Source organism: Bombina bombina, chromosome 11 (genome assembly GCF_027579735.1).
Source record: "Bombina bombina isolate aBomBom1 chromosome 11, aBomBom1.pri, whole genome shotgun sequence".
In the NCBI taxonomy this organism is placed as follows: domain Eukaryota; kingdom Metazoa; phylum Chordata; class Amphibia; order Anura; family Bombinatoridae; genus Bombina; species Bombina bombina.
Window position 1 is genome coordinate 36,042,427 of NC_069509.1, and position 17,599 is coordinate 36,060,025.

General features: G+C 38.1%; 1 protein-coding gene across 2 annotated transcripts in view; it reads left to right on the top strand.

The window, feature by feature from the left end:
* Positions 1–6,498, top strand: part of FBXL19 (F-box and leucine rich repeat protein 19) — a 40,128-nt gene extending 33,630 nt beyond the window's left edge. For both annotated transcript variants that reach the window (XM_053695105.1, XM_053695106.1), the window contains exon 11: positions 5,140–6,498. In XM_053695105.1, the coding sequence (XP_053551080.1) occupies positions 5,140–5,330 (191 nt within the window). In that variant the 3' untranslated portion in view covers positions 5,331–6,498. The remainder of the gene's footprint in view (positions 1–5,139) is intronic.
* The last annotated feature ends 11,101 nt before the right edge of the window (positions 6,499–17,599 follow it).

Genomic DNA, 17,599 nt, shown 5'->3' on the forward strand with positions numbered 1-17,599 from the left:
TGAATTGTTATATTTATTTTAGGAACATATCTAAAAGAGTGTGGAGGAATAAATGTACAATGCATTTGTCAATGAAAAATTGTAAGTCAAATCTGAAAAGCTCTTATATCATTTTCCTTGATAGAGATCTATATCCCATCTGGAGTTTATTCCTTTGGGTTCTTTTGTCCCCAAATTAAATATCAATTTGGCCTCTCTATCTAACAGGTTTCTAAATCTATCGCCTCCTCTGTTTGAGGGTATGAAGTAAATTGCCTGGAATTTGAATGCTTTTTTATTTTTTTCAAAAGTATTTCCATGTTTGAAATAATGTTTGGCAATTAGTGTTTTTGGTGGGTCTCTTTCAAGTGATGTAAGGTGTTCACGTATCCTATCTTTTAGAAAACGACTTGTACAACCTGTATACTGTTGTCTACAGATTTGGCAAGTAATCAAATAAACAATGTACTTAGAGCAACAGTCTAACCTATGGCTAATACTGTAGATTATGTTTGTAGTTGAAGAGGTGAAAGTGTCACCTGTAATACAGTGTTGACATACATTACAAGGATGCTTGCCACACTTTAAAAAACTTTTTTAGATAACCATGTTTCTTTTGACCTTTTTGTAGAGTTTGTATAAACATATTGGGTTACCTTACTATCTATTGTTGGAGCCTTTCTGGATACAAATTTAATGCCACTAGATAGGCATTCCTTTAGTTTGTCATCCAACCTAAGAATTTCTAGATTTCTATTTACAATATTAAAAAATGAAGAAATAGCCATTACTCCATCAGACAAAGGAGGGACAATAATTATACAAAATAAACAAGATTACCATTCAGAAGTTAAACACCAACTGAATGACATCAATACATATTGTAAACTAAAAAGAGATCAAACCCCTATATATCAAAAACAACTTAGTAAACTTTTAGATTGGGGGTACATCTAGGTATACTTGACCACAAATTGTGTGATTACCTGTACAATCTAATGCCTACTACAGCCAATTTCAGAATTGTCCCCAAGATTTATAAAAACCCGGCCTCCCCCCAGGCAGGCCAATCGTGTCAGGGGTGTGGTCATTAGGAGAAAAACTGGGTGAATGGATAGTCAATCTACTTCAGCCTTATGTGCAATCACTTCCTGGTTATCTCAAAGATACAACTCATGTATTACAAAAGCTTAAAAATAAAAACTGGAATGATTGCAATATGTGGCTTACAGTGGATGTATCGTCCCTATATTCATGTATCCCACATGAATTGGGCCTAAAAGTAGTATCATTTACTTCTGAAAAGTAGTTTCTCGAGTGAGCTGATTGAATTTATATTAGAGTCACTAAGGTTCCTCTTAACTCATAAATTCTTCCTGTTCAATTCTGAATTTTTCCTTCAGACATGCGGGACTGCAATGGGGGAAAAGTTTGCCCCCTTGTATGCCAATTTGTTTTTAGGATGGTTTGAGGCAACATATATATTTGGCCAGGAAAATAGGTTCAGTAAGTACAATGAGATAGATGATCTTCTGTTTATCTGTCGAGGGACAAATGAACAAATTCAGAAATTTATCAAATTCCTTAACAATAATGACCTAAATCTAAAATTCACATTTCAGGTTAAAAAAGTAAAAGTAGAAAAAGGCAAGATATGCACAGAACTATACAGAAAGGACATATCTGGGAACACTAGTCTAAGGGCTGATTCCTGCCATCCCCAACATACTAAAAGAGGGATACCAAAAGGCCAACTAATAAGGATTAGGAGGATATGTACAGATGATAAGTGAATGGGTAAAATAGTCCTTAAGTTAGTGGAAAGACTAATACAAAGAGGTTATGACAAGAAAACACTTATGTCTCTCAGAACCGAAGTAGCCAAAATTAAACGTAAGGACCTGCTGAAAAAGAGTACCCAAAAAGAAAATACATAAAACGAATCCTGTAGGCTATAGTGAAAATAGTACAGTCTTTGTTACTCAATATAGCAATCAATTCAACCAAATCAAAAATATTGTAAATAAAAATCTAGAAATTCTTAGGTTGGATGACAAACTAAAGGAATGCCTATTTAGTGGCATTAAATTTTATCCAGAAAGGCTCCAACAATAGGTAGTACGGTAACCCAATATGTTTATACAAACTCTACAAAAAGGTCAAAAGAAACATGGTTATCTAAAAAAGGTTTTTTTCAAGTGTGGCAAGCATCCTTGTAATGTATGTCAACACCGTATTACAGGTGACACTTTCACCTCTAAAACTACAAACATAATCTACAGTATTAGCCATAGGTTAGACTGTTGCTCCAAGTACATTGTTTATTTGATTACTTGCCAAATCTGTAGACAACAGTATACAGGTTGTACAAGTCGTTTTCTAAAAGATAGGATACGTGAACACCTTACATCACTTGAAAGAGACCCACCAAAAACACCAATTGCCAAACATTATTTCAAACATGGAAATACTTTTGAAAAAAAATAAAAAAGCGTTCAAATTCCAGGCAATTTACTTCATACCCTCAAACAGAGGAGGAGATAGATTTAGAAACCTGTTAGATAGAGAGGCCAAATGGATATTTAATTTGGGGACAAAAGAACCCAAAGGAATAAACTCCAGATGGGATATAGATCTCTATCAAGGAAAATGATATAAGAGCTTTTCAGATTTGACTTACAATTTTTCATTGACAAATGCATTGTACATTTATTCCTCCACCCTCTTTTAGATATGTTCCTAAAATAAATATAACAATTCATCCTATATGTGATATCCCACAGTTTTAACATGTTAGTATTCTAAAAAAATGATTAGATTAGAACTGATAGAGTTTAAGATAAATCAGAGGAAGCCTATATATTGACTTAATTGTAGATTGTAGACTAGTAGGCACATCATTTTTGTTGTCTACAAGGTTCTATTTAAATATTTATCAAGTAACGTAGATAATACATAGGTTTTGAACACATAGGTTTTGTATACAGATATTCGGTGTGAAGTACAGCTTGTTTTTAAGTTACTATGCTGTAACTATACTGAGGGCTTCCCTTACCGATGATCAGCAACCTGAGCGATATACTGGTAATTATAACTAGAAATTCAAGAGAGGGTTTCTAATTCACCCTAAAGAGAATCTTATATCCTGAGTCCTTTTAAAAGATGACTTTCAACAAATAAGTTAGGTATTATCTCTTTGTATCAATAAACAATATCGCTCAGCTAGCTCATTGTTATTTTGTAACTAGAATTAGACTGACACATCCTTTATGGGTGTGCTATTCTTAGTGGTCAGTTAAGCTACGGCATTATACAGTGTTCTTAATATTGTCTAATTGTATGTTATATTTGTTATAAACACTGAGGTATGTAAATACTGGTGACATGTTTGTAGGGGAGGAGGCACCTAATCCAACAGGATTATAAGTAGCCAGCACACCTCCCACTACACATCTTTGACAAAGCGCCAGAAAGGCGTGAAACGCGTCAGTTGACGTCACCCCCTGTTAACAACTGTGTCTCCTGGTAATCACTATGTTTGTGAAAGTTACATGTGCTTGTTACACGAGAAAATAAAGGTATAAATTTTCAATATCGCTCCGTTTAAGTGCTTTTAATGTGCCTACTATACTATCTTTACAACACCTCACCTTGTTTGAAGATGGTTTATAAGGGACATTTTTGTATTGCCTTATTTGGACTGCAAACTTTCGGTTTTGTTTGTTCTAATCTGTGTCGGGAGAGGCACCGACACGGCCCTTTTTTGTTTCAACCTTGATTACCTGCATTTTCTTGATCTGTTCACTCACCTCCTATCATCTACAAACTTTTTAGAATATAGCAGGGTTAGACTTGTTAAGTCTGGGATCTATACTTCTAATTCTCATGGGGATTGTAAAGCCCACAATTTTCATATTTCAGATAAAAGGGACTTAAAGTGATTGTAAACTTTAATGAATTAAAGCCCAGTATCAAAAAATAATCCTCAAAACAGGGGCGCTTTTAATTCATTAAATTTTACAAAGTCGCTTTTTTTTAAAAAAATACTTACAATTGCATTATAGTAAACATAACGCCGAACCTACGCCCGCATCTCCTGCTTTCTTTAGCATATGGATGGTGAATGCGGCTTCCTCCAATCGTTCCGTGTCCCACGAGCTGGACGTCAAAGGGGGTACGCAAAGATTGGAGGAAGCCAGATAAGTCATCGATCTGCTAAAGAAAGCAGGAGCTGCGGGCGGAGGTTCGGCGTTATGATTACTATAATGCAATTGTAAGTATTTTTAAAAAATAAGCATCTTTGTAAACTTAAATGAATGAAAGTGCCCCTGTTTTTAAGATTATTGAAGGAATTGTAAACTTTAATGAATTGAAGCCCAGCATCAAAAAATAAACTGAAATTATGTTGCAAAGTTTATTTTTTTTGTTCAACCCATAATTTAAACCTTTTTTTTTTTTTTTTTTTACAATCTTAGTGTTTTTTGTCCCTTTTTAAAGCTACTTAAATTAAATGATGTAGAGATACTAGGCACATGAACTAGCAATACTTTATTATTAAAGGAATAAAAAGGCCAAAATTAAAATGGGCATTTCAATTTTAAATAAACATTGTTGCAATCTAATTCCATACACAACAATGCTTATAGTAAAATTGATAACGGTTTTTCAGCAGCATACATACATATGCTGCAAGTGCCTGTGCATCAGCATTCAACAACTGCACCTTCCCAGAGAGTCGCCAGTGGTTTGTATGACACAAATTAAGTCTTCAGACACCATGCACGCCAATGCCAGCTCTCTGAGCAGACTTTTTTGAATCCTGATCCTCTGATCATTCGTAGCATATGTGCGTATGCCGCTGAACCAGTAATAACTTTTACTAGAAGCATTTTTGCTAATGCAAGTATATTTTAAAAATGCCTTTATTTAACATTAAAATGCACTCGTGCACATATCAATTTTGACCTTTCTATCCCTTTTAAATTCATCTTATTTGGTAACTCTTGGATTCTAAACTTTATTTATTTTGTTTTTCATTTATAGTTTTGTATCAACAGCTTCTTTTTAATCTACTTCTTTTTTAATTTGCCGTCCTCCCTCCCTTCTGTCTGTGAATCAGCCACTTGTATGTTGTGTTTTAATTGCTGCTTTTTATCGCAGGGTGTCACCGCCTGACAGACCAATCCCTGGCCTTCTTCAAGCGATGCCCCCGCTTGCAACACGTGGACCTACGCTCCTGCCGCCTGCTCACCCAGGAAGGTTTTCAGCGTCTGCTCCAGGATCCCCCGTCTGAACCTGATGGGAAACCTTTCCATTGTGCAGAAGAGCAGGTGCTAAGCCGGGAAAGCTAGCGGCAGGCGCCACAGCACTACTGCCCCGAATAAGGGCAACTCTACTGTATCTGCCTCCCCAACATGCTTAGGGGCTTTGCCTGGGTGTGGACGGGGAGGGTGCACTGAACTCCTATTTAACTGTTGATGTGCTGGGGAGTACAGCGCAAAGCTGTTGGCCTCTCTGGTATTGACACGGTTAACTAGGGGAGTAACTTCCTACTAGCTCATCCTGAGTTGGGGTGTGGACGCCCCCTGTATCTTAATATTAATTAAAGGGTACACAAAGGCATGACACTCCAGAAATCATTGTGGTTCCCATGCCCTTAGCTTGTTATGCTTATGAATGGTATGTAGGATCCTAGCTGCCCTGCTACCCAGATCCGCTGCCTCAATCCCGGCGGTAAAGAGATTGTTACCAGGACAATGGGTACAAACAGGGCATCACCACTTAAACCGTGGGCTCCCTTTAGGGAATATCCTCGGTATTTATGCACTACAACACTGTTCCATGAGTATTAAATGGTGAATGTAAAATGCGCAGTGTAAAAAATGGACAAAAGCTGCGCAATCTGCATAGCGAGGTATTGCGCTACAGGTGTTTAGTGTTAAAGAGCTGTCTGAGGGCAGCTGGGAAACCTCTACCGGTACTGCACTGCAGGGATCTGGAGCCGGTAACGCATCCTCTGGAGCTTGGGAATGTATCGCAGAGCGATTATTCTCCAGCTCCTCTCAACTTAAATCCCCTAAAATATCCTCATGCTGCTGGAACGGGTGACGCTGCGTCTCTCTTGGCTGGACTGTGAAGTTCTTCTCATCCCACCCCACCAAATATCAGGTTCTCTGGACACTCCAAGGAGATGCTCTGCAGCTTGGTTTATTCCATAGGGAGGGTTAATGCATTGAAAGTCTTTGGGTATATAACTAGGGAAGGTTTTAAAAGCAACTCTGTGCAGCTATATATATAGGGAGGGGTTGGGTTCCTGAGCTCTGCTGTCAGTCACTTGAAAGACGCGATACTCTGCAGGTTTGTGTCACTTTGCTTGATCTGCACAAGGCAGGCACATATCACCAATCTCGGTTATCTCCTCTTCCCTTTTCACAGCGGGTTATGACAGTTTCTTGATTTACATTCTGCTCTGTTAATTTGTCTTTTTTTTTTATTTTATATAAACGTGTTTTTTGTAAACCGGTGTCTGACTCATTCATTTGATTCCTGAATGCCACTTACCACATCAGTCGGGTATCTCATGCCAGCTTTGTATTCCCAAATATTTGCTGGCCGAGTCACCCGCTCCAGTTATGTAATGTGACTCGTGTAACCTGTAGACTGAGATGGGACCAGTGACACATAGATGTATGTGAGAAAATGATTCAGATATTGCCTGGAAGCTGCATTTTCATAAAAATCCCATCCTACAATAAGAACAAAATGTATAGCGCATCAGTCAGAAAGGTTTGTTGTACCGTAAAATGTTTTTGTTCCCAACGATCATTAGGGACATGAAACCCCAAAATGTTTGATTCAGATAGAGCAAGCGATTTTAAATAGCTTTCTAGTTTACTTCTATTATCACGTTTTCTTTGTTCTTTTGAAATCTTTTGTTGAAAAGCAGGGACGTAAACTCAGGAGCGTGCACGTGTCTGGATAACTATATGGCAGCAGTTTTGCAAGAATGTAATAAATTTGGAAGAGCGCTATTTCCTGCTATGTAGTGCACCAGATGCTACCTAGGTATCTCTCCAACACAGAATATCATGGGAACAAAGCAAATTTAATAATAGAAGTAAATAGGAAACTTAAAATTGTATGCTCTTAATAACAAAATACATTTTTTAACCTTTATTTGTTTATTTGAAATAGCTGATTTTGCCTATTGAAACTGCAGCTATACTGAAAGTATCAATAGTGCCATATTAGAAAGGCTATGTAAAAAAAAAACAGCAACAGAAATCAACCTCACAGTGGAGGAGTTTAGCAAGCCTAGCCCATTTGGAAGCGTGCTCCTTCAGCTGTCTTGAATACAACAAACTCTAATCAGCTACTTGATTGAATACATTGTCCCTTTAACAACATTGCTATTTCATTTGCTAACATATTCTTTTGGCTGAATCTGTTTTTTTATAAACATCAGTTATTTACATTTAAAGGGACAGTCAATACCAAAATTGTTATTGTTTAAAAAGATAATGCCCTTGCTACCCATTCCCCAGCTTTGCAAAACCAACATTGTTATATTAATATACTTTATAACTCTATAGACAGCCTCTTATCACATGCTTTTTATTAGCTTTTCACAACAAGAGACTGCTAGTTCAGGTAGATAACATTGTGCTCTCTCCCGTGGAGTTGTGCATAACACTGTACTAATTGTCTAAAATGCAAGTCAATAGATAATAGCCATGTGATCAGGGGGCTGTTAAAAGATGCTTAGATACAAGGTGATCACAGAGGTAAAAAGTACATTAATATAACTGTGTTGGTTATGCAAAACTGGGGAATAAAGGGATTATCTATCCTTTTTAAACAATAAAAATGTTGGAGTTGAGTGTCCCTTTAATGAACACATAATTGGCCTCTGTATGACTGTGACCACATTATTAAAATGGTTCACACACAATCGTAGGATTGCAGGTGATTTCATTTTCAGATACTGCACAGCTGAGCAGTGCTCTCCATATAACACGTTATCATATAACCTGATACACATTTATCACCAGCAAGTTGCACATATCTGGGAGTTAGTGTTTCTGAGTTTTAATTCAAATGGATGTTGGGTTTTAATGGTTTTAGTTCAGTTTACAAACCTGTCTGCTCCCTAACATATACTGCAAGTGCCCCGTGTACCAGTCATCAAACGCCACACTTCACGGCACAATACTCACCACCCCCAAACTCTCTGACTTGAATACTGGAACACTCAGCATATGTGCGTATGCAGCTGAATAACAGTAATAACTTTTACTAGAAGCATTTTTGTTAATGGAAGTATATTGCAAACATGTCGGTTCTTTTTTTTTTTTTATTGAAATCAACCTGTGCGCATTTCAGTTTTGACCTTACTATCTCTTTAAAGGAACTGTACACATCTTGTAAATAGATTTTTCTGCAGTCTTGTAACAAAAAAATGTTAAACTCAGCCAGTTTGTTCATTTATTTCAATTGTCAATTAAGTAGACAGTTGGCCACAGTCATTATGTTAGCAAACTCAACCATGGTTTTTATATCTTAGCAACTTTGCTGAAGCCAATAAAGGACAGACATGTAGCATGGTTAGTCTTGTCTGCTATATACTAAACCAGTTCAGTTATATCTATTTTCAGACCTAAATTACCTAAAAGGTAGTAAAATAAAGCACATTGCAAAGTTTGTTTGTTTTTCCCACTACACATTATCAAACATTTTATATTGCAAGCTCAAAAGTGATTGCTGTAAATTTAAGTGATGGTTTGAACTTTTAGATTTGTTTCATTTTCAAATACACAATCTACTGATCATTCCCCCCCCCCCCCCAGCATGCACAGATTATATAAGCAGATAATGACCGTCCACCTGTCCCAACAACTAATCATATTGCTGTAGTTAAAGGGACACTGAATCCAATTTTTTTTTCTTTCATGATTCAGATAGAGCATGCAATTTTAAGCAACTTTCTAATTTACTCCTATTATCATTTTTTCTTTGTTTTCATCTTTAACTCTGGACAGCACTTTTTTATTGGTGGATTAATTTATCCACCAATCAGCAAGGACAACCCAGGTTGTTCACAAAAAATGGGTCGGCATCTAAACTTACATTCTTGCATTTCAAATAAAGATACCAAGAGAATGAAGAAAATTTGATAATAGGAGAAAATTAGATAGTTGCTTAAAATTTTATGCTCTATCTGAATCACAAAAGAAAAAATTTGGGTTCAGTGTCCCTTTAAAACACAGGTGAGGGGGGCGGAGCCAACTACAGAGGCAGCAGGACGCACTTTCTACAGCTCTGAGCTCCCAACTACAATTCTATAGATTAATTTATATTAAAAGAGCTCAAAAATGTTCTGGGATGCAATGGAGATCAGGTTTTAATGGTCCTAAATACTAAGAAGCCTAAAGATTCCTTTTTTCCAAACTATAACATTGACATTTCTATCTCAGCCTAGCCACGTGTAACGGTAGCATTTCTAACCAAAAAGCCTTGCTGACATGGAGTTTCTGGAGGAGTGGGAACAACTCACCCAACAACTACTGGAAAGGCATTATCGGAGTGTGCAAGAAGATATACGATTACTACTTTTAGCCCTTATTCCGCCATTGACTCAAGCATCTGAGGAATCTGACCTTCAGAGCACCGCAATCGGGCCGAAGCAATCTCACATCAAAGAAGACATACTTCCTCTAGTGCCACAGAAAACATCGGATTCAGAGGAGACAGAGCAAGTTCCCTGGCCATATCAATCTCAACCGCCACACTGGAGCAGAGGTGAGATCCAGGCCGTGGTGCGCAAGATAGAGAAAGGGAACCCCTCACCAGTGAGAATAGATCGATCAGGTACATGTGGGCTCTGTGACCTCCTGCAACCATCTAGCATTCACGCAGGCCTTGCACAACACCGCGCTGCCCAACTGTTCACCAAACCTCCAACTGTCATGCACATACCACGCAGTTTACAGCAACAGCCCCAGCGCCTTGATTCCCGGCTACAAAGGCGTTTATACGCATCTGACAACTCCGCTCTTATAAATCTCTGCACAAGAGAAGGCATCGGCTGAGGTCTCTAATCCTGCAGGACGGATCGTGGGGCTAAACTGGATGCTTTGTTTTTCTCCTTACTGATCAGCTCCAACTGCGGGTATGAGATGAACTTCCCTGGACGCTCCTAACTCAGGTCTTAATCTGGGATGACTTGTAAATGGACGGCTAATTAGTTGCAAGGTCTTTCAGTTCTCTTTGTTTTTGCTATGAGAGTTATATTTTGCAAAGGTTAACTTTTACCCTACATTAGAGTATTAGCTATATATTATCACCTATATTCTCGTATTAGTGAGTGTGCAGACTGTGCCGTGCTTTGATAATACCCTTGTTCCGGTTTAATACCATACTTTGACGCTTAGCAGACTGAGAGGTCTTAGCCTATGAATATACTCAATAATATATGTGTTCTACTATGTCATACCTGTACAGCTCGTGGGTTTTGAGTCTCCTAGAGGGTAGCAGCTGCGTTTACTTTCACTTACATTATATGTGTGTCATTTCTTATTTACTCAAGGTAGTAGCTATCTGGCCGCAGTCCGCCCCCTACACCTCTGGTTAAAGGCTCCCATGGTACAAGTTTAACTTTTAGCATATATTTCATAAAATACTGCACATACTCTTTGACTAACGAAAATGAGGGACTCATCTTGTTAAGCTATGCTCACAGCTGACTGACTAAATGCTATCAACCTGATGGGTCCCAGTTAACCTTTCTATATGGTACGCTGAACTGTGGACCTCTTTGATATTAAACTCATTCTATATCCACATTAAAAACTACTATACTAAAAGAAAGTACCAGGGGTGCCAGCTGACGTGCTACTTTTAGGGAACCACTCATAACCCTAATTACTCCCTCATAGGTGTTATATCTACAGTCATTTTAATGTATATATATTTAGGCGCCAAGTAGCACTACATTACAACAGGAGATTATTTGGCTAAGTGATAATCATTGCACATTCTCTAACAAAGTGTAATAATACACATAGAGGTCTAACGCATACATAGCCCCAGAACGCATGTTTTAACTTTCCACCTCACCCCTAATTATTCAGCTTTTATTTGATTATCCCTGTTCTCTCTACCCCTTTCTAACCTTAGACACCAGACACCCCTGTTATCACACTGCTAAACGCAGAGAGACACCGTTCTGCCTGACACTGAACTTATCTCTCAGGTCTGCATGTTAGTCATTTACACTAGTGATCTATGAGTCTCATTCTTTAGCTAAAGGCGTTTTATTTTCTGTAGCTTTTGGTTAATGGGTTATTTGCTTTTAATATTCAGGTCTCTCATACTGTAGGGGTACCCCTTTACACCTCATGTACCTGTAGCATGCTTCACTCTGTACTAGATGTATTGTTATCTTAGATATTACTGATCAACCTTCACAGACGCTGCCTACATCAGTATCATAGACTTCACCCATACCCACTCTTAACATAGCCACCTATTAGTAGACTGCATTGTGGAGTTAAAGCTATCAAAACAGATACTAGTGAGTTTAGTGTCGGGCTCGTTTATGCAGTGTCATGAAACACACCTTGTTACAAGCTACCTTAATGGTACATGTTTTTTTTTTTTTTTTTTTCTCTCTTTTTGTTTTGTGTTATACAGGATATTCAAATTTTCATTTCGGAGCTATAGATATTAAAATAGTATCATTCCCTACTGACTAGCCTAGAGGCGCTTCTTCCAGTTTTACATGGGTACTGCTCATTGTTCCCTTGACATTCAACCTCTATTCTGGAGTTCTTTACCTTATAAGGTTAAATGGTATTCAGTTTGTGCTTTCTAGCATCCTTGTTGGCTCCGCCCTCCCCTTTTCCCCTTTTCCCCCACTACGAGCGGCTTTTGCCCGCTGCATTCCCCCCCCTCCACATGCTTGGGCCTACGGGAGGCCAGATTAAAACCAACTCCCTACCTCTCACTATTTTTAACTTACAGTATAGTTGTTAGCTCGGGGTAGGGATCATCAGTTGAGTGATATAAAAAAAAAATGAGGTTTAGCTGTTATATGTTCCAGACAACTGTGCTTTATATACACTATTATACCTTTTATATTCATGACGGCAAAGGTGGTGGCATGACTCATATCATTTGTTATTGATCTAACTATATTGCATGACACTTGCTCCCATACCTATAAAAACATTCTAACACCTCTGGTTAGATACTGTGATATTTAATGTTATGTTAATGCACCAATATTTCAGCCCATATCTTTATTTTATGTGAGAGTTGTAAAAGCATATCTATCACTTCTGTTCCGTGTCTGGACATATTTTATGATTTATTGTATGTTACTCAATACCTCAACAAAAAATTATTTAAAAAAAAAAAAAAAAAAAACACAGGTGAGACAGACGTCCGGTTATCCTAGGCATGCCTAAAATAATTTACTGTTTGTCCTGATCAATTCAGTATTGCATTTAACATAATATCTCCTCTTAGATGCTATCTGCTGCATTTTTACTCAAAATCAGCACTCTGTGTAATGTCTCTTCATTCTCTTGCTATATTTATTTAAAAAGCAGGAATGTAAAGCTTAGGAGCCAGTCCATTTTTGGTTCAGAACCTGGGTTATGCTTGCCTAGTAGTTGGCTGAATGTAGTCACCAATAAGCAAGAGCTATCCAGGGTGCTGAACCTAAAATGGGCTGGCTCATAAGCTTTACATTCCTGCTTTTTAAATAAAGATAGCAAGAGAACGAATAAAAAAATTATAATAGGAGTAAATTATTAAAGTGAAAGTCAACCTTAGGATTGACCATTGGAACAAATAAAGGGGACTTTCATTCATGAAGTATAAAATATTAGTTTCAAGCGTTCGCCGCACAAGCTGCTCAGGCAGAACACTATTTAGCTGAGAGGTGACACTACCACTAGGGTTGCCACCTCAGCCATGTTTCCCTGGACACTTATGAGTTACACATGCTGCAGGGTGTGCAGGGAGGAACATGTATTGTGTTTCTGGACAGCATTATTCATATTCCTCCCTGCACACCCTGCAGCATGTGTAACTCATAAGTGTTCTGTATTTTAAGGGACGGGTGGCAACCCTAATTACCACCTCTTAGCAAATAGCGTGTGTATGAAATCCAGTGCCACAAGTCGCTAAGCCGGAGTTCCCAAACGGCTATTGGCACTTTAAAGGGACAGTGAACCAAATTTTTTTCTTTCATAATTCAGATAGAGCATGCAATTTAAATCAACTAATTTACCCCTATTATCAATTTTTCTTTGTTCTCTTGCTATCTTTATTTTAAAAGCAGGAATGTAAATCTTAGCAGCCAGCCCATTTTAGGTTCAGCACCATGGATAGCGCTTGCTTATTGGAGGCTAACATTTACCCACCAATAAGCGAGCATAACCCAGGTTCTCAACCAAAAATGGGCTGGCTTCTATGCATCACAATACTGCTTTTTAAATAAAGATAGCAAGAGAACAAAGAAAAATTGATAAATTAGAAAGTTGCTTAAAATTTCATGCTCTATTTGAATCATTAAAGAAAAAAAATTGCGTTTAGTGTCCCTTTAAGTTGCTTAAAATTGCTGCTCTATCTTAATCATAAAAATTTTTTTTTTATTTGTTTAGTATCCCTTTAAGTGTGCTTCATGAATTGCTTAGAGCAGTGATGGACAAATTCCTAATACATTGGGGCTGCAATGAAGCCTATGGACACTCAAGTCAAAATCAAACTTTCATGATTCAGATAGAGCAGCAATTTTAAACAAGTTTCCAATTTACTTCCATTAACAAAATATGCAGTCTTTTTATATTTACACTTTGTCATCAGCTCCTACTGAGCTTGTGCAAGATTCACAGAATATATAGTATATGCATTTGTGATTGGCTGATGGCTGTCACATGGTACGTATATGCATTTGTGATTGGCTGATGACTGTCACATTATACAGGGGGAGTGGAAATAGACAGAACTTTAAAATTTGTCAGAGAAAAATTTAAGTTCAGACTAAATGCTATTGCATTGTCTTTTTATAATGCATGTGTTAATTATGCAAATCTACTTTGTGTTTAATAGCTATTCATTTATATATGTACCTTACAGACCAGTAAGTAAGGATATATTAAGTAGCACAGGGCTAGATTTAAGTTACAGGGTACGGTCTTTCTGTTTTCCCCTCTAGAGGGTTCTTGTGAGTTGTGGATACCTTGTTTACCCTCCCACAGAAGTCCCAAAGCACACATTTTAGTTCCGTTTTTTCTCTATGACCAAAATGACTATGGCATACATTATTACTTCTGCTCCTTCCCAGGGGCCGCACTAAGTAGTGCAGAGGGCCACATGTGGCCCATAGGCTGCCAGTTGGCCATCCCTGGCTTAGAGTAGTGCACAAGTTAATTTACATCAGAGCAGAGCAGACAAGGTAAACCTGTTGGAGGGGGGTTTCCTAGAATTGTACACAATACACATATTGGAGCAAAACAAAATCAGAGTGGATTTGCAGCCTTGGATGCTCCAGTCTGTCTGCTGTAGGTGTTTCCATTTGGTGATCTCAGACAGGTGCCACCCTCTAGTCTAAGCATTTTACCCCTTCAGCTGTATCTGTTTAATCTCACCAAATGTAAGCTAGTGAGTTTGTCTCAAAAAATACACTGCACTTATCACACCACTATAGACTAGAGGTCAGTGCCAAATTATAAAGAATATACTGCAATGTGATTTATAGTCATCAGAAGCAATACACACCACAGCCAGCATTCTGAGCAGGCATAGTGTTAGCAGATTGGTGCCCAGGCCCTCACAGCATATCTGGGTATGCCGCAAAAAAAACCCACTAATAACTTTTACTAGAAGCATTTTACATTATGCATAACTAAACATTTTATATAAATCTCCATGTGTTTAATGTCCTTTTAAATAGAAGTTTAAGTGTGAAAGACTATCGGGTAATCAATGAATGTAACATTTTACAAAAGACATATAGCCAAGCATAATAAAGGGTTTCATGTCTGCCTGCATTCCTGAATCAGGGAATTTAGCCAGTATTTGTTTTTGTATAGAAGACCGAATACTGAATTGTGCCATAAAATAAAGTCCTCCTATTGTTTCTCAGCTCAGTCCAGAATTCCCCCTAACAGGACAGATTTGAACCATTTCCCTTTTTGGGCTGATCAGGTGCCCAGTCACTGACACACCTGTGCAAGGAAATCATTTATATCTTGCTTGATAGGGTGACACAAGGGAAAATATTAGAAATATGTTTTAAACACCTGCAAGTAGCAGACTGAACTAAATTAGTATTCCAAATGAGGGTAAATATACCATAAATATATATATATATATATATATATATATATATATATATAAAAGAGAATATACTGGGATATATAAAAAAATATGATATACTGGTATGTGGTGATCTATTGATGATATACAATTTTTATTGCTATAAATAAATCTGTTGCTATTGATCTATTGTGCAAACGTCCTTAGTGATGATGTCATGAAGCACCAGCTGTGACTGGTTGATTTCAGTCACATAGCATGTTGTGAGAGTTTTGAGTCTAGTGGTGGCTGATCAGTTACGTTTAGTTTCACTTGAGTCTGTGGTGTGAATAATTGCAGAATGACTGTGAGCCAGCTCTGTATGATATAACTATAGCCACAACACTACCCGCTGAACTCATAGGCTCGACCTGCCACATCTGAGACTTTATATATTATTGTAACAGTGTGAAACTACTCCCACTGTTTTGTACGAGACTTCCATATCTATTTATAGTCAAATGTGCCCAGCTGGCATCTAAATGATTTCATAGGTATCAAGCGCTATGGTTTGGGCGAGACATTGTACTTGGCAGCATATGCAGGGACCTGGCTTAGAGATGTGAAGGGGAGATTGGTACTCCAGCTGGCAACTGTGTGTCTGTCTGAATTCTTTACAGATGACAGACAAGAGCATCAGAGGGTTTTCCATATACTGTCACCAAACCACATCCGCTACTCTGTATGACCCAGCAACACAAAGGGCACATTGTGGCAGTGGCACACGTCACACAGGGACTCTGCCCTTGGAGTGAAATGGGGCTAGATTTACCAAGCCCCTACGGCAGCAAGTTCTCGCAAGAACTTGCTCGCCGTGATTTATCAAGCAGCGGTCACCAGACCGCTGCTTCCCTAAGCTATTCGCCACCTCTAAACTGGCGAAATTCAATCTCCTCGGTCGAGTACGACCGAGGAGATTGACAGCTCCTGCCCGCGCGTGATTGGCTGTGCGCGGGCAGGGAGCGGGATTGCACGCAAGCGCAAAATTGCGCTCGTGTGCAATGCCAAATACCTGCGGGTAATTTCGCCCCGCCACAGGCGAGCTGAGGCGTACAGGGGCGCGTATACGCGCCCCTGTACGCCTCAGCTATAATAAATCTAGCCCTTAATGTGTAATGGAGGACATAATCAATCACCCTCTAATACTTAAAGGGACATGTGTCCCACATTTTTATTTCATGATTTTGATAGAGCAAGTGATTTTAAATGGACAATAAAGTCATAATTAGAGATTTATGATTCAGGTAGATCATACAAATTTTAAATCATTTTCCAGTTTAATATTATTTAATTTGCTTCCTTCTCTTGTTATCCTTTGTTGAGGGGTAATCTAGTTAAGCTCAGGAGCAGCAAAGCACCTGGGTACTAGTTGCTGTTGGTAGCTGCAAACAGTATATATGCCTATTATATGTCATTGGCTCACTCGTGTTCAACCAGTAGTGCATTGCTGCTCCTTCAACAAATTATACCAAGAGAATGAAGCAGAAATTGACCAAATAAATCTGAATATGAATTGCTCTGGATTTTACTTAAAGAGTAGAGTGAAGAAAGAGAGAAAATATAGAGTGAATAGAAAGTGTAAAAGTAGGAAGCAAGAGGTGAAGTGGATTAGAGATTGGGGAAAAAAGGAGAATGAAGACAGTGGGAAACAATAGTGAAAGATGTAGAGAGAAAATAAGGGAGAAAGAGAGAATGGACAGAAAGAAGAGAAACAAAAGAGGCAAAAGTTAATAGAGGAGAGAGAAAATAAAGAGAGAAAAATAGGAAAGGGAGAATGGGAGAGTGGAGAGAAAACAGAGAGATGGAAAGGAGGAGAGAATGAAAATATAGCGTACAAAGACAGAAAGAGGAGAGGACAGTGGTGAGACTGAATTGTCTTGATTTTTTTAACATGAGCGCTGTATATAGTTTTTTTTTACATCTTTTTAAATAACTTTATTGAAAGTTTTTAACATTCACAAAAACAACACAACACGATAGAATCAGAGTGCCCTATAAAATACTAAGAAAAATGATTTTAAACAAGTCAAGGTATATGGCATTACTATATATAAACAATGTCCAGAGAGCTCTGCATTCACTTTATTCAGTCCTTAACCGCCCGGGGTGCATTCAAGAGATAAACATGTAAGCCAAAGTAGGAAGCACTCGCCGGGACTTATAATCAATAACATTTTTATTGATTGATTATAAGTCCCAGCGAGTGCTTCCTACTTTGGCTTACACACACACACACATATATATATATATATAT